General features: G+C 36.6%; 1 protein-coding gene and 1 non-coding gene across 3 annotated transcripts in view; one reads left to right on the forward strand and one right to left on the reverse strand.

The window, feature by feature from the left end:
- Positions 1–23,797, forward strand: part of ROCK1 (Rho associated coiled-coil containing protein kinase 1) — a 120,170-nt gene that overhangs the window by 11,067 nt on the left and 85,306 nt on the right. For both annotated transcript variants that reach the window (XM_081561793.1, XM_081561794.1), the window contains exon 2: positions 22,346–22,427. In XM_081561793.1, the coding sequence (XP_081417919.1) occupies positions 22,346–22,427 (82 nt within the window). The remainder of the gene's footprint in view (positions 1–22,345; positions 22,428–23,797) is intronic.
- On the reverse strand, positions 4,495–4,566 carry TRNAE-UUC (transfer RNA glutamic acid (anticodon UUC)). The gene has a single exon. It is a non-coding gene; the product is annotated as a tRNA-Glu (tRNA).

Raw genomic sequence — 23,797 nt, forward strand, 5'->3', positions numbered from 1 at the left:
CTCAGATCTGCTCTTTACTTTCTGTTACTGCTGCCCTACTTAAATCCAAATTTTCAACCAGTATTCTTGGGTTTAGTGGGAGATCCTCGAAATTCGCCAGTATAGTCCATACCTATGCCTTTCTTTTTCTTAACTTGAGTGCTTTTGGTCATATGGTCTTAGCTTATGTATTTACTTAGTCTTAATTCCTACTATTCTCCAAAACAGACTATATGTTCCAGGTGGATTTTTGTCTCCTCTCCAGCATGTGCCTGCTTTTTCCTACCAGGCTTTCTCTTTATCTCCCTTTGAGTTCTTCTCAATGTCTTCTTTGCCAGTTTTTTCATCTTTGTAGTCTAACATAAGTTACAACTGTGTTACATTGTTATTTTCTCTTTTGAATTTCTGCCAGTACTTGTAATCTATCTCAGGTAGTTTAGAACTTGATCAAAACTATCTTGTGTGAGTCTGTCTTAAGGTCTTAAGTGTTACTGTTCAATTAATATTTGTTGTAAATAGTTATTCAGCCTCCCCCTTCCTTTCTCTGTGAATTAGTTAGGACTGTCAGTTATACATGATCGCTCTCAACTTCAGTTTTCCTAGGCAAAAAAAATATTTTTCTAGAGTCAGGGAACCTGGTCTCATAAGTAAAGGTTCAATTGAACTTCAGTAAGAATTGAAACTTGGGCCTGAAATGCAGGCAAGCGTTTATTCTCTTCTTGCTTTGTGTTGTCATTCCCTCTGATAGTAAACTAGTTTTAGTCACATGTGGAGGATATGTTTGCCCAGAGCACTGGCTTTATATTTAACAACTTCAACCACTGACTGTAAATCTTGGGGGCTCAAACCCAGTGCTCTGGAGCAAAAGATGCATCGATTCAGCTTAGGTCAGGTGCTCACCCCTGTGATAAGGATCACATGAAGACTATATGATTGGGGAGGCAGTTCCCAGGAAAAGAACAGTGGGGGAAGGCAGACTCTAACGTAGTCTTCTCCCTTTTCCTTATTTTTTTTTGACCTTGGATCGATTGAACTCTCTTCAACAGCCATTTCCTCAGTCTGTGAAATAGAGTTAAACGATAATTTATTTCAGAGAGTGGTTTTAAACTTTAAATGTGATCATCTGTAAAGCAGGGATTTGAAACCTCTCGAACAGTTGTGAGAATAAATGGCTGCCCCTCGGTCCCTTTTGCCCTCATGTCCTGTGCTCCCCTGGCCTGGCCCCAAAGCCTTTTTGCCTGTGGGGGTTAATCCTGCCATTCTAGGTTGTTGGCTGTCTTTTGGCATTACCCGACTCAACCCAGCCCCCCATAGCTTTTCGCATCTTTTTGAGTAGAAGAGCATGAAGAAGTTATGTAAACATTTAATATAATTAAATGAAATATTATAATTACAATCTAAATAAAAACAATAGGCTTGTTTTTGTAATTGTGGCATTCAGGCTCTGTCTGTGTGCTTTCCTTGCTTATGGTAGGGGCCAAGTAGCCATTTAATTTAGTGATTGAAGGCTAAAAGGGCCTATGGAGATTCCACTTCTTTTACTAGGAATCTTAATTGTAACAGATTGAAGACTCAACCCCAGTTAACTTAAACAACAACGGATGTTTCTTGCCTCCGAATAGTTGATAGATTCTAGCTTCAGAAATGTCTTTTTTCCAGGCCCAGGCAGTGTGACTGGGAGCTAGTTTTCTAAATCAGCTATTTTAGTATCGTCTCCTTTCTCAGATACATAACTGCTTGTGGTTGTAAGATGCATGCCACTAGGCTCCATGACTGCTTTGTTCAGGTCCAGTGGGAAGAAAAGTCTTTTCTTCTAACCTTTCAGAGTTTCTAACTGATCTGGTGAACTGGATCCTGTGCCTGTATCTTAATCAGTCACAGTGGTCTGAAGAGTGGTGTAATGATAAGCATAGGTTTCCACCATGTGCTGTAGTCTCAGAACTGGGAGAGAGTCAGCTTATCCCAAGAAGAGTTGCATGAAGGCGGGATGGAAATCTCAGTTTCCAAGTTAAAGGGAGATGATGACCTGCTGGGCAGTCCCAAAGAGCAGTAGCTCCTCATCAAGAGAAACCCAAGTTATGATAATTTATTCTCCCTTATCATTTTTGGAAATGCTTTTTTAAAAACTAAATTGTTAAGTTATCTGACATTAGAGTTAGAATAAGTATTGTCAGCTAGTTGCCAAAGACTGCCAGCTTAAGACCACAGCTAGGATAGCATTTGGTCCTTTAACGAAAGGATACCTGAATGCTGCTTTGCTTTAATGATAAGTCTTTGGGTAACTTAGTGAAAGATTTCCAAATGCCTGTTCATGGATCAGCCACATCAAAGCCAAATACGGATTCTGACAGTCCTCACCACGGCCTTACCATATGAGAATTGGAGTTGGAAGATGTAGTATGCTTAAGAGGGTCTGCGTGACAGCATAGCCAGGTTTGTGAGGACTGACTCAGTTGCCTAGTAGCTATACATCAAGCCTCCTGCATATGCTTGATTTGGTCTCTTAAAAGAGATTAGAAAAAAAAAAGAGAGATTAGAAGTTTACTGTTCCTATGAGATTAATATTTTTTCCTAAATAAAAACATTTAAATTGCTTGAATAACTCTTGATCTTCTGAGCTATTATATATTGAGATACTGATGCTCAACATGTAAACTCCATGAGAGCAAGTACCCGATTGCCCAGCTCACTCATGGCTACTAGTTTTAAGAGCAGTGCCTGACATATTTTTAAGATTTCAATAAATAATTGTTTGTTGTCGAATTACTGGAAAATATTTTTTGTTTGTTTCTGTGATGAAAGCCAGGAATGGCTGACTTGAGGTTAAGAGATAGGTGTAATTGATAATTTATTTAAATCTAAGCTGTATCTATTCTAGGGGGATAATATATTTTAAAACTATAAGTGGTATGTGTAAAGGAATAGGTGGGGTCCCCCACACCCCAGTATCTTTTACTGTTAGATGAGAGACCAAAAGCCAATGATACTCATTTTTATAACTTTTCACATTCATTATTTTATTTAATCTTTACAACAATTCCATGGGCTGGCTGATACAGATATTAATCTTTATAAATTAAATTAAACCTTAGAAAAGGTAAATGAATTTCCCAACATACAGCATATCATCAGTAAGTGGCAGGCTCTCTGATCCTTACTCTGAAGCATAGTGGAGAGAGCATCAAAGTTGGAGATAACACACCACCAAGAGAAGTGCTTCCACAGCACTTAGGAGAGTGCTTTGAACACATAAGGTACAAAGTGAAAAACATTTAAATTGAAAGGTATGGGGGTTGGTAAACAACAGACTAGGGAAGGTGAGATATGTAGTATTAGGGAAAAGATCTTGCCAAGTGTTTATTGACAGTGTTGGAGGGGAAGGTAAGTTCTGTAGTATTTTACCTCAGAAGCATTCATTTGGAACTTGATGGATAAGGGATGGAAGTCAGTTCTTTAATCAAAGTGCAATGTATTTATTGCAAGGTTTAGATGAATTTCTGCTAAAACATATCTTTGTTGGATTTGACGTGTCTGGAAAGTATTAGTAGGCAATCCAAGCTATGAAGCATGGCGATCTGAAGTAGAAGAAAATGATTATGATGGTGAAGATTAATGGCACCATCGTGTACAATACTTTGAGAGTAGACAGTAGTAACATGTTACTAAATTGGTATGAAATAAGATATAGAATGACTTTGGGAAAATGTTAAAAAAAAATTAATATCTGTGTATTTGGTGAAGGGATTACTGTCCTGTAACAGAACTGAACATTTATCAGGGGCTGGGGTAGAGGATTGACTGCAGAGAGGTACGAGGGAACACAGGGTGATGGAAGTGTTCTGTATCTTGATTGAAGTCGTGCTGGTGGTTATACAGCTGTTAATTTGTCAGAATTCACTGAACTCAAACCTAAAGAGGATGGATGAATTTTTCTTTATGTAAACTATTCCTCAATAAATTTGACTTTTAAAAAAAGAAAAAATGCTTATTTGGTGAAAGGATTAGTAGTCCCTGTGACAGAACTAACATTTGTTTGCTACTGTCAGTAATATGGTCTTGGACTATGAAGGATGTGTCTGTATATGGCTTCAGTTATATGTATGTATGTGTCACTTCGGAAGGACCTGTGCTGACTAAATTTTGAAGTATGATTGAAAAACAACTGATAACTGTTTGTGGCCAGTGATAAAATTAGGGCTTTTAGGTGAAAATTAGGATTTTGGAAAACTTGTATTTGTTACTGTGAACGTGACAGCTTTGCAGTACCTAAAAACTTTTGTCATGTAGTTGGTGGTGACATTAATAAATGTGATTTTTCAATATGATGTGATGAAATGTATCAACATTTGGAAGAGCTCATAATTTAGTGGGCCAATATTTTCTAAATTACCAATTATAAAATCATCCATTAGTACAAGATCTAAAGAATACAAGAAGTTCATTGCTGCAGTTTCAGATTCCATCTTGTAACTGACTTTTTTTTCCCCCCATACTCTGTAGCATGTGGGATCCTAGTTCCCCAGCCAGGGATCAAACCCAGGCCCTGGCAGTGAAAGTGCAGAGTCCTAACCACTGGACTACCAGGGAAGTCCCTAATGGATTTGTTTATAAAAATCCCTTTCTGGTGATCTTTTAGTCAATGTGCTAAAACTATTCACATTTAATGTAGTATTAATGCATTTGGTTTCTTTCCCATTTTCTTACTTATTTTGTACATTTTCCCTTTGTTTTTGTTTCATTTGCCTCTTTCTTGCCTTCTTTTGGATTATTTATACATTTTTTAGTATCCATTTCAGTTTATTGTGTTTTTGATTATATTTTTTTTGTATGCGTTTTTTTTTAGTGGCTGCTTGCTATTCTAGGGATTTCAATGTACATGCCTAACTTTTGACAGTATGCGACTACTTCTTAAGGAATGTAGAAACCTTACCACTATAAATGCCCCTTCACCCTCCCCTTTATGTTGTAGTCATCTTATGTATTTCAGCTATGTGCTTAGTCGCTCGGTCGTGTCCGACTCTTTGCAACCCCATGGACCGTAGCCCGCCAGGCTCCTCTGTCCGTGCGATTTCTCAGGCAAAAAAGCTGGTGTGGGTTGCCTTTCCTTCCCCAGGTTTCAGCTATACCCACTGAAAATCCCATAAGAGAATGTTACAATTTTTGTCTTCATTGGTCAGATGTATTTTAAATAACTCAATAGGAGAAGAACAGATACTTATCATATTGGTTGCTCTTCTTTCTTGCCTCACATTCCAAGTTTCCTTCCACTGTCATTTTCCTTCTGTCTCAAGAACTTCATAAACTTTTTTTTTTTTTAAGTTCTTTTATAGCAGGTCAGTTGGCTATGATTTTTCATAGTTTTCCTTCCTGTCAGGCTTTTAAAAATTATATTTTTATTCCTGAAGGATATTTTCAGTGGCTGTAGAATGTGGGTTGACAGTTCTTTCCTTTTGATACTTTAAAAATGGTGTTCCACTTCTTTCAGAGGTTTCACATAGTTTCTGGTGAGAAATTTGCAGTTGTCCAATTCACTCTTCCCCTGTAATTAATGTCATTTTTCTCTGGTTGTTCTCCAGGTATTTTCTTTGTTTTTGGTTTTCAGCAGTTTGATTATGATGTAGGTTCCTTTGGGATTATCCTGGGTCTCACTGAGCTGCTGGAATCAGTAGTAAATATGGGAAGTTTTCAGCCTTTGTTTCTTCAAATATTTTTACCGCACCAAACTCTTTCGCCTTTCCTTTTGGGACTCTTTAAGAGCACAAATGTTCCCTTCTGCTGTTTTCCCACAGGTCCCTGGGGCTCTGTTCATTTAAAACCTTTTATTTTTTTTCCCTGTGTTGACTAGATAATTTCTACTGATGCATCTTCAAGTACAGGCATACCTCGTTTTATTGTGCTTTATTTTATTGCACTTCACAGATACCGCATTTTTTACAGATCTGTGGCAACACTGTGTTCTGCAAGTCTAGTGGTGTCACTTTTCCAACACCATTTGCTCACTTTGTGTCTTTATGTCACATTTTGGTAGTTCTTGGCAGTATTTCAAACTTTATTTGTTATGGGGATCTGTGATTAGTAATTCTTAATGTTAGTACCATGACTATTGAAGTCTCAAGTAGTGCATTTTTTTTTTATCAATAAGTTATTTTAAAATTAAGATATGTACATTGTTTTTCAGACATAATGTTATGGCACCCTTGATAAACAACAGTATAGTGTAAACATAAGTTTTATGTGCACTGGGAAGCCAAAAAATTTGTGTGGCTCACTTGATTGCAGTATTTACTTTATTGTGGTAGTCTGAAATCAAACCCACACTATCTCCAGGGTTTGCCTGCATAGTGAATCTTTTCTCTGTCGTCTCCATGCTGCTGTTGAGCTTACTGAGGGTGTGTTTTTCTTTTTGGTCACTGTATTTTTCCCTTCTGAATTTTCCATTTAGTTCTTTTTCTTATTGCTTGCATTGTCTAACCATTAATTTTAAGTGCTTGTCCTTATTTTGGGGAGCATTTTAATAATAGCTGTTTCAAAAGCCTTTGTTAGATAATTCCAGCCTTTGTGTCATTTTGCTGTTGGTGTCCTGTCATTCATCTTTCTTCTAACTTTACAGGATGTTACAAATTAGTGCAGAGAGGTCTAGTGCTCCCTTCATCCATTTTTCCTCAATGGTTATATTATGTGTAACCTTGGTACAGTATCAAAACCAGAAAATTGTAGTTAGTTCAGTGTGTATGTATAGTTCTGTGCCGTTTTTTCATGTTGAGATTCCTGTAGCCACTGCTGCAATCAAGATACAGTACTAATCCATCACAGCAAAGATTTCCCAGTGTTACTCCTATATAGATGTATCCCCCCAACCTTCACATCCCTAACCTCTGGAAACCACTAATTTGTTCTCCATCTCCATAATTTTTTCATTTGAAGAATGTTATTAGAACAAAATCATACAGTAAACAGCCTTTGAGATTTTTTTTCTTTTTTTAGTCCTTATAATGCCCCTGAGATCCATTCCTGATGTTGGAGGAATCAGTAGCTGACTCCTTTTTAGAGCAGGGTATTATTCCATAGTGGGCTTCCCGGGTGGTTTGGCAACCCACTCCTGTACTCTTGCTTGGAAAATTCCATGGACGTAGAAGCCTGGTAGGCTACAGTCCATGGGGTCGAAAAGAGTCGGGCACGACTGAGTGACTTACTTTCGACTTCACTTTCAGTGGTAAAGAATCTGTCTGCCATGCAGGAGATGTGGACTCAATCCCTGGGTTGGGAAGATCCCCTGGAAAAGGAAATGGCAACCCACTCCAGTATTCTTGCCTGGGAAATCCCGTGGACAGAGGAGCCTGGTGGGCTATAATACATGGGGTTGCAAAGAGTTGGCCATGAATGAGCAACTGAGCACGTTCTCGTGCCTGTCAAAGGGATGTTATTCCCTAGTATGGATGTACTGCACTCTGTTCAGCCATTTACCTGTTGAAGATAATTTTTGTTGTTTCCATTTTTTGGCTGTTAGAGATAAAGCTGCTGTGAGCATTTGTGTGCAGATTTTTGCATGTACAGTGTTTTCATTTCTCTGGGATGAACGTCCATGAGTGCAAGTTCTTGGTCATATGATTTGTTATTGTTCAGTTGCTAAGTTGTCCATGTTTGTGACCCTATGGACTATAGTACACCAGGCTCCTCTGCCCTCCACTATTTCCTGGAGTTTGCTCAAATTCTTGTCCGTTGAGTTGGTGATGCTATCTAACCATCTCATCTTCTGCTGCCCCCTTCTCCATTTGCCGTAAATCTTTTCCAGCATCAGATCTTTTTTCCAGTGAGTTGACTCTTCGTATCAAGTGGCCAAAGTTTCGGAGCTTCAGCTTCAGCATCAGTCTTTCCAGTGAATATTCAGGGTTAATTTCCTTTAGGATTGACTGATTTGATCTTGTAGTCCACGGGACTCAAGGATCTTCTTCTCCAGCACCACAGTTGTTGTTGTTTTGTTGCTAAGATGTGTCTTTGCAACGCTGTGGACTGTGGCTTGCCAGGCCCCTCTGTCCATGGGATTTCCCAGGCAAGAATACTGGAATGGGTAACCATTTCCTTCTCTAGAGGATCTTCCCGACCCAGGGATCAAACCACCACCACAATTAGAAAGCATCAGTCCTTCAATGCTCAGCCTTCTTTATGATCCAACTCGCACATCTGTGCACACCTCCTGGAAAAAACATAGCTTTGACTATATGGACTTTTGTCAGTCATATGATACTGGTTACAAAACTATTTTCCAGAGTGACTCTCCCATTTTATATACCACCCTGCAATGTATGAGAGATTCTGTTTCTCTGCATTCTTGTCAGCATTGAAATTGTAACTGTTTTTCATGTTGGTTGTTGTAATGAGTATATAGTGGCTAATGATACTTAATATCTCTTCATGCACCTATTAGTCATCAGTACATCCTCTTTGGTGAAATGTCTGTGTATATCTTTTGCACATTTTCTAATCAGATTGTTTTTTATTGTTGAATTTTGAGAGTTATTCAGGTATTCTAGTATGTTTGGGTTACAAAAAAATTTTCCCCAGTATTTGGCTTATCTTTTTATCCTCTTATCTGGATCTTTTGCAGAGCAAAAGTTATTTTTTGCAAAGCTCAATTTATCAAAATTTTAAAAAATACTTTTTGTGTCATGTTTCAGAAACTTTCACTCAGTTTTGTAGTTCTCGAGAAATTTAGCAGTTGTTTTTCTAAACACTTTAACATTTAAATCAGTGATCTAGTATGAGTTAATTTTTGTGTGAGGTAAGAACTTTAGATTGAGGTTCATTTTTAAAATAGATACCCAATTTTCCAATACCATTTATTCAGTTCAGTTCCTTCATTGAATTACTTTTGTACCTTGTCAAAAAAATCACTTGGCTATACTTGTGTGGGTCTGTTTCTTGGTTCTCTGTTCTGCTCCATTCATCTATACAGTTGGCCCCCTTTATCCGTAAGTTCCACATCCACAAGTTCAACTTACTGCAGATTGAAAACATTAGAGAAATCCAGAAATACTCAAAAAGCAAAACTTGTATTTGCCTGTAGTCAGCAGTTATTTACATAGCATTTACAATGTATTTACAACTATTTACATAGCATTTGCATTGTATTAAGTATTATAAGTTCTCTAGAGATGGTTTAATCTAGGATGTGTGGATGGTATATGCAAATACTCTGCCTTTTTGGTTTGTTTGGTCACACTGCACAACTTGCTGGATATTAGTTCTCTCTGACCAGGGATCGAACCCAGCTCTGGCAATGAAAGCACTGAGTCCTAACCATTGGACTGCCAGGGAATTCCACTGTACTATTTTATTTAAGGGACTTCAGCATCTGTGGATTTAGGTATTTGCTGGGATTCTAGAACCAATCTCCTGGAAACACCAGTGGAGGACCATGTGTCTGTCCTTTCACGAATAGCACACCGTCTTGACTGTTGTAGCTAAGTGAGTCTTAAACTTGGGCAGAGTTATTCCTCCACATTATTCTTTCTCAAAATTTTTTAGCTTTCTAGTTCCTTTGCTTTTCCATATAAATTTTAGGAAAAATTTGCCTATATCTACATTATGTACGAAAACTATTGCTGGTATTTGATAGGAATTGCGTTAAACCTTAATGTCAATTTTGGGAGAATTAACATCTGTATCATGTTGAGTCTTCCAGTCCATGAACACTATATGTCTCTCAATTTATTTAGATCCTTCTAAAATTTCTTTCATCAATATTTTGTAGTTTTCAGCTTAAATTCTTTGCATATTTTGTTAGATTTATTCCTCAATATTCCTTTACCTGAGTAAATATAAATGGCATTGTATTTTACATTTTGATTTCTCCATGTTTATTGATAATATATAGAAATACAGTTGTTTTTGTGTGTTAACCTTATGTCTTATGACCTTGTGGAACTCACTTATTAGTTCTCGGTGTTTTTGCTTGTTTTTCTTTTGTAGTTTCCTTGTGATTTTCTGCGTAAATGATGATATCTAAATGATTACCTTTCTTCTTTTCTGATCTGTATGTCTTTTATTTCCCCTACTTCATTGAGCTGGCTGTAAGCTTCAGTGCTGTGTTGAATTAGAGTGGTGAGAGAGGACATCCTTGCTTTGTTCTTGATTTTTGAGGGATATCATCATTTTTTTTGCCATTAAGTTTGATGTTAGTTTCAGGGGGTTTTTTGTAGATATTCTTTATAAGTTGAGAAATTGTTCACCTCTATTCCTAGTTTCCTGAGAGTTTTTCTCATAGATGGGAGTTGGATTTCATCAAATACTTTTTCTGCATCTGTTGATATCATGTGATTTTTCTTCTTTTTTTTTTTTTGTGATTTTTCTTCTTTGGCTTGTTCATATAGTGAATTATATATGAAGAGTACTTTTAAGATTTACTCGCTTAGCAACTTTCAGATACTCAGTACGGTATTGTTAACTATAGTGACCGTGCTGTGTGTTACATCCCAAGGACTTATCATCTTATACTGAAAGTCCAAGCTCTTATTTTACAACTAAGCCCTCTTTGCATTCTAGTCCAATATCACTTCTTTGAGCAGCTAATGATGGTTGTTGCCTGTGTGTGTGTGTGTGTGTGTGTGTGTGTGTGTGTGTGTGTGTGTGTGTGTGTGTGTGTGTGTGTGTGTGTGTGTGTGTGTGTTGGAATGTGAACGGGGGCTAGCCATCACTGTGACTGAAGAAGGAAGCCTCTTCAGGCTTGAGTCATTCTTAGCTTAGGGGTCTTCATATAATGAGGTGACAGTCACTCTGCTTTCTCAGCTACTCACACAAGCTGGGGAGTCATCAAAGGAAAGAATCCTTTCCAATTGTAAGTCTGAGAGCTTTGGTAGACATGTCCCTCCACAACCTTTCTTTGACTTACAGAGTTTTGAAAAAGCCCCTTTAGACCAAAACACCTGCATCACGGTGGTCTGGTACACAGGTAGATGCCACTGATTTTATCCTGAGCAACTTATGATGTAATCTTATTTTCCAGAATTAGAATTTAAAAATGAAAGTTCATCATATTCTTCCAACCAAATGGTGGAAACAGGCTTCTTTATCTATAATGCTTTTGTGTGTATTTCTTTGTATAGCTTTTTTTTTTGATTGCTATAGGTATTATACATGTATAATTTACAACATTGGATTGGTGTTGACATTTTACTGGTTTGAGGAAAGGGTAGAAATCTTCTTTATGTTCCTTTACCCTCCTAGTATATGATATATTCGTCTTTAATATCTGTTAAAATGAGAAGCAATCAGGTAATATTAAAATTTTTTGCTTCAACTTTCAAGAGGATGAAAATATATTGTATTTTCCCCTGTTTTTACTTTTTCATTTGTTCTTTCTGTTATCTGAAGATTCATTCTTTTATCATTTTCGATTTGAAAAATTTCCTTTATTATTGTACACCAACTATACTTCAATTAAAATTTTAAATTATTTTTTAAAATAACTATATAAAAAAGAATTTCCTTAAACTGTCATTTTAGAATAGATATGCTGGTCACAAATCTCTTAGTTTTTTGTCATCTGATAATATCCTGTTTTTTTTCTGAATATGGAATTATACTTGGACAGTTTTTTTTGTTGGTTTGGATTTCTTTGGCTATGTCCTATTAATTTCTTCAGTTTAGAGGCTTAGGTCTTTTTTCTGAATACAGGGAATTTTTAGCTTTTATTTATTTCACTCCTTTTCAGTCCCATTATCTTTCTTTTCTCCTTCTGGGCCTCTAGTGACAGTAAATCTTATGATTACATAGGTCTGTGAGTCTCTGTTCATTCCCCCAACCACCTTTGAACAAGGTCTGGCTTTGTGAAAATCTATATAGGAACTTTAAGAAGATAGCAATGAGCTGTGTATTTTTTTTTAATTATTTTATTTTTTAATTCAACAACAAAATTAATCATTCTGAAAAACTATTCCACGTTTTAACTACATGTGTTGATTAGGGTGACATGAAGCACCCAGGCAAGTGACTCATTTTGCTGCCTTTAAAAGGAAACACTGCTTTGCATCCCTTTCCTCTTTATTAAATAGTCAAGATCACATACTGGTGGTTATTAAAATAACCAATAGATTTGGCTCTTTGAAATGTGCCAACCCAGTGACAACAAGGACTCTGAAAAATGAAGATTCCACAAGCCATTTCTGTGACTCATCAGAAGGCTTCAGACTGGGAAGGAAAAGTGCATTTCATTTTTTATTAGTCAATATAGTTGGCTGGAAATCAGTCTGTTTTTCTCACTTTCATTTACAAAGTCAGTGGGCTGGGTTTATTGGAAGATATTTTTATACTACTGCTAACTGAACATATGACATGTTTTATTTTTCCCCAAAGAAACGAATCAGACACTTGAAGGAAAAATTTGAAAAGTAAACTCTCTTCTCCCAAAATAAAGTCAAACCATCTGAAAGTTTTCAGTTATTCATGCCCACACAAAAATCTAGCTTGTGTTCACCCATACCTGTAAACTGTTAAAATGATAGGGAGGAAAATCCTCTTGTGAAATTACCCATATTTTTATGACTTATTATGATGTATCAGTTTCTTACAGTACAACAGCCCTGAACATGGTCACATTTCACATGTGATAGTTATTGTTGTTACACTTATTTTACAGATGAGGACATTGAGGCTGTGAAGGGTTAGGTAACTTGCTTAAGATCACATGACTATCAAGTGCTCTCGATTGGAATATGACTCTGTGCTTATGACGTGATACTGTTTACATAGAAATATTTTTCTTTTTTAGAAGGTTGATGTCTCAACTTTGTGTCTTAATTCTGTCCTCCCTTAGATTTTTTTGGAACCTCACTTAATCATTTTTATTCTATAAAAATATGTCCCCTCTACCTAAAAGTATCTCATCAAATTCAAATCATGCAAGCTTCTAATTTTTCTCATTTCTTTTGGCCATTATTACATTTGTTCCTTTTCGACTAGCTTTTCTACCCATTATAAGTTGGTTTATGCCCCTCCATTCTGAGAAGCATTCTATTTAAGGTCTGCTGCTGCTGCTGCTGCTGCTAAGTCACTTCAGTCGTGTCCCACTCTGTGCGACCCCATAGACGGCAGCCCAGCAGGCTCCGCCGTCCCTGGGATTCTCCAGACAAGAATGCTGGAGTGGGTTGCCATTTCCTTCTCCAATGCATGAAAGGGAAAAGTGAAAGTGAAGTCGCTCAGTTGTGTCCAACTCTGTGTGACCCCATGGACTGTAGCCTACCAGGCTCCTCCGTCCATGGGAGATTCCAGGCAAGAGTACTGGAGTGGGGTATTTAAGGTTGATAGTAACCTTTAAAAGAAAAGCTTCCCCAAGAGCCTCACCCTAGCTTCTCTGGGCCTAGGTGATCTATTGTACATCTCTACTGTAACCTCTTGCTTCAGGTGTCGGTGGGGTTTGTAGTTTTCTGGTAGCTTTTATGAGTTCTGCCCCCAGTGCTTTGTCTGCCTGTATTCTTAGTTAAACAGAACAGAAAGGTCCTTGCCCCGGTCCTTCAGACGTCCCTCAGATAGGTTAAAACAGGCATACACAGCAGTTCACAAATATGGTCTTGCTCTGCTCCCTCCAGTTCAAGGTGGGGGAAGTGGGAACCAACTTGTTACCTGCTCAAGACCAAGACCACCCCCACTCTGGGAGAGAGTGTGTAAACATGTCACAACTTTTCCTACCATTTGGATGTGGCTTTTACTCCATGGGATATTTGCTTTTTTTTTTGCTCTAAACCTTTGTTTTCCTGAACTCCTACAAATTTGGTTTACGGAGCTGCTGGGTGGGTTGTTTTTTTTTTTTTTTCCTGTAGGGGAATGAGAGTTTGGAGTTTCCTAGTCCACCACTTTGCTGATGTCCAATAGTGACTTTAAAAAAAAGTTGTAGCAAAATAACGTAGAATATGTAACTTACCATTCTAATTATTTCTAAATGTACAGTTCAGTGACATTACGTTGTTCTGCAGCTATCATCAGTGTAATTTTAATTACAAATTATTTGGCTCCTTTAACATTTCATCCTATTTGACCTCCTTTGGTATTTTGCTTTGCTCTTAAATTCTTTCTACAGTTTTTTCAGCTTTCATGACACTGTTACATCTTCTTTCCTCATCTCTCATTGCTCATTGGTCATGTTTGCTCTGCATGTTAATGTTTCCCAGGAGGCTATTCACTCTTTTTCCATTTTCCCCTTGGTTTACACTTGCTGGGTAATTGCATATGTTATCATGGATTTCAATGTATTCTTGTGACTTCCAAATCTGTATCACAGCCCAGTCTCTCCGTTGAATTCAAACTCATGTTTTGAACTACCATCTAGTTATCCGTAAATGGTAAGTATCCTATAGGGATATCAAGTTCGGTATATCTAAAATCTTTTATCTTTCCTGTCCAAAATGTATTCTCTGCCTTGGTTAAAGAAGTCACTCTCTACTCACCTAAACTAGAAGATATTCATTCTTAATCCTTCCTGTCCCTCTTTCAGTCATTCTTCAGATTCTTTTGCTTCTAATGCTCCATTCCTGTTGCCCCCATTTAGTGCAGACTTGGATCTTTTTGTGCTTGTATTACCACAATATCCTCTTGACTGCTCCCTTTTCCACCTGTCTCTTCCTCTTCTAATCCATTGTCTTTATCATTGTCAGACTTTAGTGAAATAAAAACTAGTCACGTCACTCTTCCTCTCCCCAAAATTCCTATGGTTCCCATCACAGAAATACCAAAATTCTTAGCGTGGTGTGTTATACCTTTAATACACATTCTGTAACCCATCCTCACAGCATTGTTTCCTGCACCAGCTCTTTCTCATATCTATGGAACCAGAGCATCCTATTCTCATTCTTTAAATTTTTCTTGCCTTTCTTCTCTTTAGATTGCCTTACCCCACCTCCATCTTGCTCTTTTCAAATTTTCTTCTTTAAAGATCAACAAGCTCAAACAAATGGAGCCTAATTAAATTTATAAGCTTTGGACAGCAAAGGAAACCATAAAACAAAAGGCAACCTATGGTCTGGGAGGAAGTATTTGCAAATGCTACCAATAGTGGATTAATTTACAAAATATGCAAACAGCTCATACAGCTTAATGTCAAAAAACAAACAACTGAATCAAAAAAATAGAAAACCTAGGAGATATTTCTCCAAAGAAGACATACAGAGGGCCAACAGGTACATGAAATGATGCTCAACATTGCTAATTATTAGAGAAATGCAAGTTAAAACTACAATGAGGTATCCCCTTACAATGGTCAGTGGCCATCATTAAAAAGTCTACAAATAACAAATGTTGAAGAGAGTGTGGAGAAAAAGGAACCCTCCTTACACTGTTGATGGGAATGTAAATTGGTGTAACCGCTATGGAAAACAGTATAGAGGTTCCTTAAAAAGCTAAAAATAAAGAGTTACCATTTGATCCTGCAATCCCGCTCCTGGGCACATACCTGGAGAAAACTAATTCAAAAAGATACATGTACCCCAGTGTTCATAGCAGCGCTATGTACAAAAGGCATGGAAGCATTAAATGTCCATCAACAGATAAATGGATAAAGATGATGGAGAATGTGTGTGTGTGTGTGTACATACATACAGTGGAATATAGGATAGTGCAATATTACTCAGCCATAAAAAGTGATGAAATAATGCCATTTGCAGCAACATGGATATAGCTAGAGATTATTATATTAAGTGAAGTAAGTTAGACATTGAAGGACAAATGTGATAGAACTTAGAAAATAATATGTGAAATCTTAGAAAATAATACAAATGAACTTATTTACAAAACCCACTCATAGACATAGAAAACAGGCTTTTGGTTATAAAAGGAGATGGATTAACTAGGAGTTTGAGATGAACTGATACACTACTATTTATAAAATGGATAAACAACAAGGACCAGGAACTGTATTCAGTGTCTTATAACCTACAATGGAAAAGAATCTGAAAAAGGATAGATATATATGTAACTCATCCACTTTGCTGTACACCTGAAGGTAATACAACATTGTAAATAGACTATAATTCAATATAAAGAATGGCTAAAGAGAAATACAGATCAGCTCATATTTCATGTCCTTTATGAAGCTCCAGTTAAGCAGTCTTTTCTCTGTTTGTGTACTTTGTAGTACTCAGGATCCCATATTATTTACTTTTTCTACCTATTAACCAGTGAGCTCCCAGAGACAAAGTATTTTACTGTTTTTATCATCAGTATTATTACTACTACTACTGTTTCTGTTTTCTGAAGGCAGACATATAAATAATTATAACAAGTACAGTAATTCCTGAAGCAGGAAGTGCATTGATCAGTCACTTCAGTTGTGAGTGACTCTCTGCGACCCCATGGACCATGGCCTGCCAGGCTCCTCAGTCCATGGGATTCTCCAGGCAAGAATACTGGAGTGAGTTGCCAGTTCCTTCTCCAGTGATAAAATATGAAGTGAGTGAAGTGAGGGGAATGAAGTCGCTCAGTCGTGTCCGACTCTTTGCGACCCCATGGGCTGTAGCCTACCAAGCTCCTCTGTCCATGGGATTTTCCAGGCAAGAGTACTGGAGTGGGTTGCCATTGCTTCCTCTGCAGGAAGTGCATAGGAGGTGTTTTATTTTTTAACATTTTCTCAGAGTGTTGGGGAAGGCAGCACAAACATTTGAGGCAGTCTACATATAAGAAGTATTCATGTTCCAGCAGGGGGAAAGAGCAGGTAAAAAGGCCGTGGGGTAGACTGAGCAATGGGAGGTGACTCGAGCACAGTATGACTCAGGCCTAGATACATGCATGTAGAGAAAAATGAGGCTGCAAAGGTATAGTTTGAGATTGGTTGGGAAAAGCCACTGTCTGTTTAATTAACTAAGTATTTGGAATACTAAATTTTTTGTTGTATAATTATGCTAGGATGCACTGGCATGTATATAGTAATGTCACATTGCTTAAACATATTTTAGTTTAATATCAGAAATTGTTAAAATTCCCTGAGGAAATTTTTTCCATTTTCATATCACTGCTTAATTTTGAGCAATTTCTTATCTCTTTACCTAACAAAGAGATTAACATGGACCCAAAGTATTTTCTTTAAGTGGTACACTGTCATCAAATATTTGACAGTAGTCAAAAAAAATTCTTTTGATTTTCAGAAGTCCTTGTTTTACTGCCTTAGTTTTAATTTTTTTTGCATGGGGGAGGGGTGGTTTCTCAAAAAAGTCTTATTTAGAATGGTAACGATTTTGATTTTGAAATTTTACTTAAAGGTGAAATTTTTTATACATAGTAATATTTTTCTTTCCTAGTGCCTTTATATTCTTGTACTTTATAACAAGTGTATTATAACTAATGGACCTAATCCTAAATGATATTTTACAAGGGAATCTTACTTTTGTAATTCAAAACTATCCAGAGACTGAAGTTTGCAGCAATGTTAAGTTGAATAATTTCCTCCTGCTTCTCCTTTACTTAAACTCTGTTGTGAGATAACACAACTGGTTCTTTTCCCGCTCCTAATACCGGCTCTTTTTAAGACATATGAAATGTCCATTCTTTAGAGTTTCTTGTAAAATGTTATACATTAATTATGGATGCCTTTGTGTGTTTATGTGAAAGTATTCAACACTTCTTTAATGTGACTAGCTTCTTTGAAAATACACTGCCATAACTGATCTACTATCATTGTTCAAATATACATAGCAAAGGATTTAATTTTTGTAATTCTTTGACATTGACTCCTCTCCATAATAATTGATTATTATGGGAGATAATAATTAATGTTAATTTCTGTTAAGGTTCTGAATTCTGGTACAAGAATATGGACTTCAGAATGGCAAGTCTTACTCTCTATTATTTTACAGAACTTCAGAGTATTGAGTAAAAGTCAGGATTCTTTGCCCTACTCTAAGGTTGTATTACCTTGTGTAGCTTCTCTACTTCATTAAAGTGAAAGCTTGCATCCCTCTCCCCAACCTCAGTGTTTTGACTCCCCTTATAGCCTCTGTTGGTATATACCTTAGATTATGCTAGAAGGATACCTTCTTGCCCATTTTATTTCTCTGATAAAAAAATATAATTTTGGCTTATGAATGATACTGAAAAACTGTATACCGTCTCCTACAATTGTAAAATCAAAGTATATGGTGATAGGGCCAGACACCTAGTCCTAGTGACTGTACACAAGTTAGTGGAGGCCGCTAGTTTTCCATTAACAAATGCATGCTTGAATTCTATTGTTAAGAATAGTCAGATGCATTATGTTTAAAAAAAAAACCACAACAACTTTTAATTATATATGGGATTTCTACGCGCGGAAGGGTTTTAATATCATGACCTGAGATTTACTCTTGAGGTTTTATGACCACATGACTAAAATACCTATTTCCTCCTTATGTCATTTCTGTTAATAGTGAGACTAACTTGTAGAGCTTTCAAATGTCAGCTAGAGAAATAAAGAGTGAAAAGTGGAACTGTTTAAGGGTTGAATACCCCAGTGGCAACCCACTTCAGTACTCTTGCCTGGACAATCCCATGGACGGAGGAGCCTGGTAGGCTGCGGTCCATGGGGTTGCTAAGAGTCGGACACGACTGAGCATCTTCACTTTCATGCATTGGAGAAGGAAATGGCAACCCACTCCAGTTTTTTTGCCTGGAGAATCCCAGGGACCTGGTGGGCTGCCGTCTATGGGGTCACACAGAGTTGGACACGACTGAAGTGACTTAGCAGCAGCAATTTCACTCATTTAACTCTTGCAAAGCCTTTCTGAGTTGTAGTGAGTTATTTCCCTTTTGTAAAAGAGAAAACTGAGACTCAGTTATACAAACAACGTTTACCAAAGAGTGACACTTTTTGTCAGCCCCATCTTGCCCCTGTTCTCACTCTTTGAATAGGTGATTCTCTCACCCTTTCAGTGCAACAAGTCCTATATCTCCTACATTGGCATTTAATGAACTCTGTGTATTTCAGGGTGCTTTAGGTCACAAGAGGGGCTTCCCTGATAGCTCAGTTGGTAAAGAATCTGCCTGCAATGCAGGAGACCCCGTTTCGATTCCTGGGTCAGGAAGATCGGCTGGAGAAGGGATAGTCTACCCACTCCAGTATTTTTAGGCTTCCCTTCTGGCTCAGCTGGAAAAGAATCCACCTGCAGTGTAGGAGACCTGGGTTCAGTCCCTGGGTTGGGAAAATCCCTTGGAGAAGGGAAAGGCTACCCACTCCAGTATTCTGACCTAGAGAATTCCATGGACAGTTCATGGGGTCACAAAGAGTCGCACACGACTGAGCGACTTTCACTTCATTTAGGTCACAAGAAGTAGATGATCCAATGTAAATTGAGTTAAACCATAAAGAAAATGTATTATCTTGAGACAGAATGGGAAGGATAGTTTCCAGAGTAGATTAATTCAGTGGTTCAAAAACATCATCATAGACTCGAGTTCCTTCCATCTTTCGTCTCTCTTGTCCTCATTGTGTTTGGCTTTGTCTCCTGCCAACTTCCCTTGAGGCCCCAAGGTGGCAACTGTTGTTTAAGTGTCATATAGAGATATGACAGTTTCTCATAAAAGGAGAGACTATCTCTGACATGTATCTCTTTCAGGAGAGAAGAGACTTTTCCCCAGAAACCTTTCTATAGGTTTTCCCCTCACATTTGATGTGCCAGATTATTACCATGTTCCTGTACTTAAGCTGAACACTGGCAAGAGTAATAGGCCTCCATGTTTAGCTTAAATTAGAAGTGACCTCCTCGAGTTGGGGACGAGCTCTCTCTTCATGGAAGCTCATAGTTTCATGGAGAAAGGTGGGTTGCCTGAACAAAATCAAGATTGAATTAGGAAGATGGAAGGAGGAAATAGTTGTACGGGTAGGAGAGCCAACAATATCTATGATGCTGTGAGTAAAATGCCATGCTCAGTTCTGGGGCTCAGCTTAGTCGCCTCATCAGAAATCGAGCTGTGGAGATTAAAGTAGAAAATAACTAATATGAGGAAAACTGTTCGATTTCTTAGGTAGTTTGGGGAAGATCATGCAGAAGAGGTCATGGTGGCGTACTAGAAAAAATGTAGTACTTTGACCCAGGACACTAGGTTTGAGTCCTAACCAGTGTACTTTCTAGTTTTAATTAGAAGAATGACTTGTGATTTTCTATTAATTTTTAAACGGTGCATCTTGGACTTAAATATACATGTTTGTTCTCAATTCCTAACTTCATTTTAGAGATACAGGGTTTTTAAATCATGTTTTTATCATGGTCATGTTATTTCTGTAACTATTAGACTAAGAGTTCGTATTTTGATTGTTAACACAACTTACTAACTAGCTCTGTGGTGTTGGACAAATCAGTTAATGTTTCTGATTGTTATTTGCCTTGACTATGGAATGTAGTGGTTAATTAAACAAGGGATTTTTTGAGGTTCTTTCCTAACATTTAGTAATTAAAAAAAATTATTTGGAGTAAGATTGTAGGCAGTATGAAGTATATTTATTGGAAAGGGTGTGTTGTGAGTAAAGTTTAATGCACATTTCCCTCACTTTCGGTTTTATTCATGATTAGAAAACAAATTATCATAAATTTAGATGTTCTGAACCTTTTAAAACTGGGAAGTATCTTTGGAAGAAGGAGCTCTTAAAATAGTACTTATTATAAGATGTAATAATATGTTGATTTTATTGCATTATACTTACTTGTATTTCCTAGGAATGTATATCAAAATTCGACCTAAAATTGTGGGGCTAGTATTATTTGCATTACTCTATAAATCTGTGCAATTTTTTTGGAGTGACATGTCTGCTGAAACTTACTATCTAATAAGGAAAGTGTTATTTCTTGAGTAATATAATGGCTTTGCTCTGGAGCAAAAAAATCATTGGTTTAACGTACATTTTATGCCCACTTGTTCAAGACATTCCAGAAGATGCTGTGGGAGAAAATGAGATGTTAACTGTGGTTTCTGCTTTAAAGAGTTTAAAATCTAGTCAAAGGGACATATATACATTTAATTTACCTTGTCCTAGAAAATAGTGAATTAATGTATTTATTGATTGGTTTTCAATACACCAAGTAAAGATTCTCATCTCTTTATTGTAAAAATCATTAACAGAAATATTCAGATGCTTTATGAGACTAAGAAATATGTCTCAAGGATAGATGAACTTGTTCTGGTGGGGAGACTTTTTCTTCAGATCTGTACAAACCTCTGAATTCTGAGAAGCCAGCAGTAGGGTTCGTTGGTCTCTTTCAGCAGTCTGCAGCATTGGTGGTACTGCTAGTCATCTTCTCCAATGGTCAGTTTCCAACCTAAGCGGTGATATATTTTAAAACCTACTAAAATTTGACTAGACTTTTCAGTTTCCTAGAGAAATATTTTAAGTATTCTAAAATAGCTGGAGTTATTCATACCTTTGACTTAACAGAAAGTATATCTCCCTTAGCTTTAATTTCTTTTTCAGACTTTTATGAACATGACTGTTCATGGTCTCCAGAAGGTGTGTTTTCCTTTGCTGCTTTTTATTTTTGGGCTCTGTTGTAGCAAACTAAATTTCCCCGGTTAAATAAAATGAAGATGACTTGGGATTGTCTGAATGTTTCCCCTTTGGCACATGATAAGATATAATCTGAATAGATGCATTCCTACTTAAGCACTGATTGGTACACCTGCTCTTGCTTAGATAATCCTTAAATGTCCCCCTTAAAAGTAAAAGCCCATATTTGTCTCTTACTGGTGGTTGTTCTAAAAAGTATTTCAAAGAAAGAGAACCCAATATATTTATATACACACCATAAAAATGTATCTAAATGCAGAATTTATTTTACACTAAACTTCACATTTTAGGAACTAATATTTGATACTACCTTATAAAATATTTGTGCTCCAAAATGTAGGTCATTTGTTTTTTATAAATGTCTGTGAAATAAATAAATGCAGTAGCTAAAGGGAAGTGAAAAGTAAAATTTCATGCCCTTAAATGGAGAAATGGGCGTGAGTTGAGGTCACGTGTAGCCAGTTTGTGGTGATTTTGCCGCTCCTCTGCCTGGGAGAGTTAGAAAGTAAAAACTCTATTATCGGCGGTGTCCAACCTTGTTGGCATGAGGGACTGGTTTTGTGGAAGACAACTGCTTACTTCTACTGTGCTGCCGGGTTCCTAGCAGGCCACGGACTGGTACTGGCCTGGGGGTTGGGGACCTCTGCTCTGTATGAAGTAAAAATGAGTTTTCTCTTCTTCCAGTACTTATGTAACCTTGTAGAAACTGTTAAATGAATGCAGGATGTGTGAGAGAAAGGCAGATTAAGCAGATTAAATGTTAAAGCATAAGTTTTATTCTTTATACTCATGAAAGAGGAACGTGTTCATAGTGTGATCCAAAAACTAACTTTGTTTGTTTGTTTATTTGTTTAGGATGGATTGGATGCTTTGGTATATGATTTGGATTTTCCTGCCTTAAGAAAAAACAAAAATATTGACAACTTTTTAAGCAGATGTAAGTAATTTTTTGTGGAGGTTAATGCTAGACTATATATAATGAAATATTGACTTAGATAATTCAAGCTCTTTTTTTTTTTCTTTCTGTTTACTCTTGCTATTTCATCAATAGTATCTACATCAGATGAGAAGGAAATAGGAAAGAAACTTTTGTCAGTTTGAGTGCTCATCAGGGAAATCTAAAATATCTTGCAGAGAAGGGAATAAAAAGTAAATGGTTAAAATAAATATGTTAAACATACATGCACATTGAATTTCAATAATGTTTTATTTATTCTCTATTTTTATTTTATAAGTGAATTAGCTGTCATATTTTAATACCTGCAGGTTAAGACTCGATTACATATGAAAAGCCCTCCTACCTGTAAGATATGAATTTTCTTCATGAAACCTGGCGTATACTTAAAGTTTTACAGATGTTCTTTTATAAAAAAAATGTTTCTAAGATTTTGATATTAGATATTTTGTTTAAAATTTGATTAGAAAACTTAATAAAATAGTTTCAAATTTTTCATCTTAAATAATTGATAATAAGAATTTTGGTCATAAAATCTTCCCCACTCCATTTTTTTAAATCTATTCCTAAACCATACATATTGATACATTTAGGTTGAGTTTGTTTTAGTGTTATCTGCCAATTTTGGTTACGTATGTTTTGTTAGAAAAGTTTTATTTTTCTAAATAGTCAGATCTTTTTAACTTTAGATTTACTTTCTTTTATAATTTTTACACTTTGAAATCCTGCCTCAGAATTTTACTTATCAATCTTTTGGGTTTCTGTTTCTCTCTTTTTTATAAAAATATTTTTTCAGCCTTAATTCTGTTTTGGAATATAGGGCCAGATTCTGAATAACGAACTTTTAAACAAGTTTTCTTAATTTCTCACATCTTACTGATATTGTAGGAAAATTTTAGTGCTGTTTAATTTGCTTCACCTCCTTACTTAACAGTACAGAAGAGCTGAAAAGATGGAGAAGCTTGACCATTTCTTTGATGGGAGGCAAAAGGTTAAATGCTTGTTAGTACAGAGAGTAGGGAGGTGGTGGGAGAGTATAATTTGGTGAAGTAAGATCACAAGAATTGGAACACATTTAAAAAAATCTATTACTGGTTTTACTATGCAACATTGCTGCTTTCATAATATTAAGTTTGCCTTTACATTATATTTTGTAAATAGGAACATCAGTAGCCATAGTAGAAATGTAATAAGTAAAATGAAGGTAAAAAGCTATTTAAACTGATTAACTTGTGTAGTTTAGTCTAGTTTTTAGATTGAAGAAAAATACAGAGAATAATATTAAAAGTTTAAGCGATTCATATCTAGCATTAGGTAAAAATTTTGACTGAGTAGGATTTATACCAGCATTG

Source organism: Giraffa tippelskirchi, chromosome 14 (genome assembly GCF_054371585.1).
Source record: "Giraffa tippelskirchi isolate mGirTip1 chromosome 14, T2T-mGirTip1v1.2.pri, whole genome shotgun sequence".
NCBI lineage: Eukaryota > Metazoa > Chordata > Mammalia > Artiodactyla > Giraffidae > Giraffa > Giraffa tippelskirchi.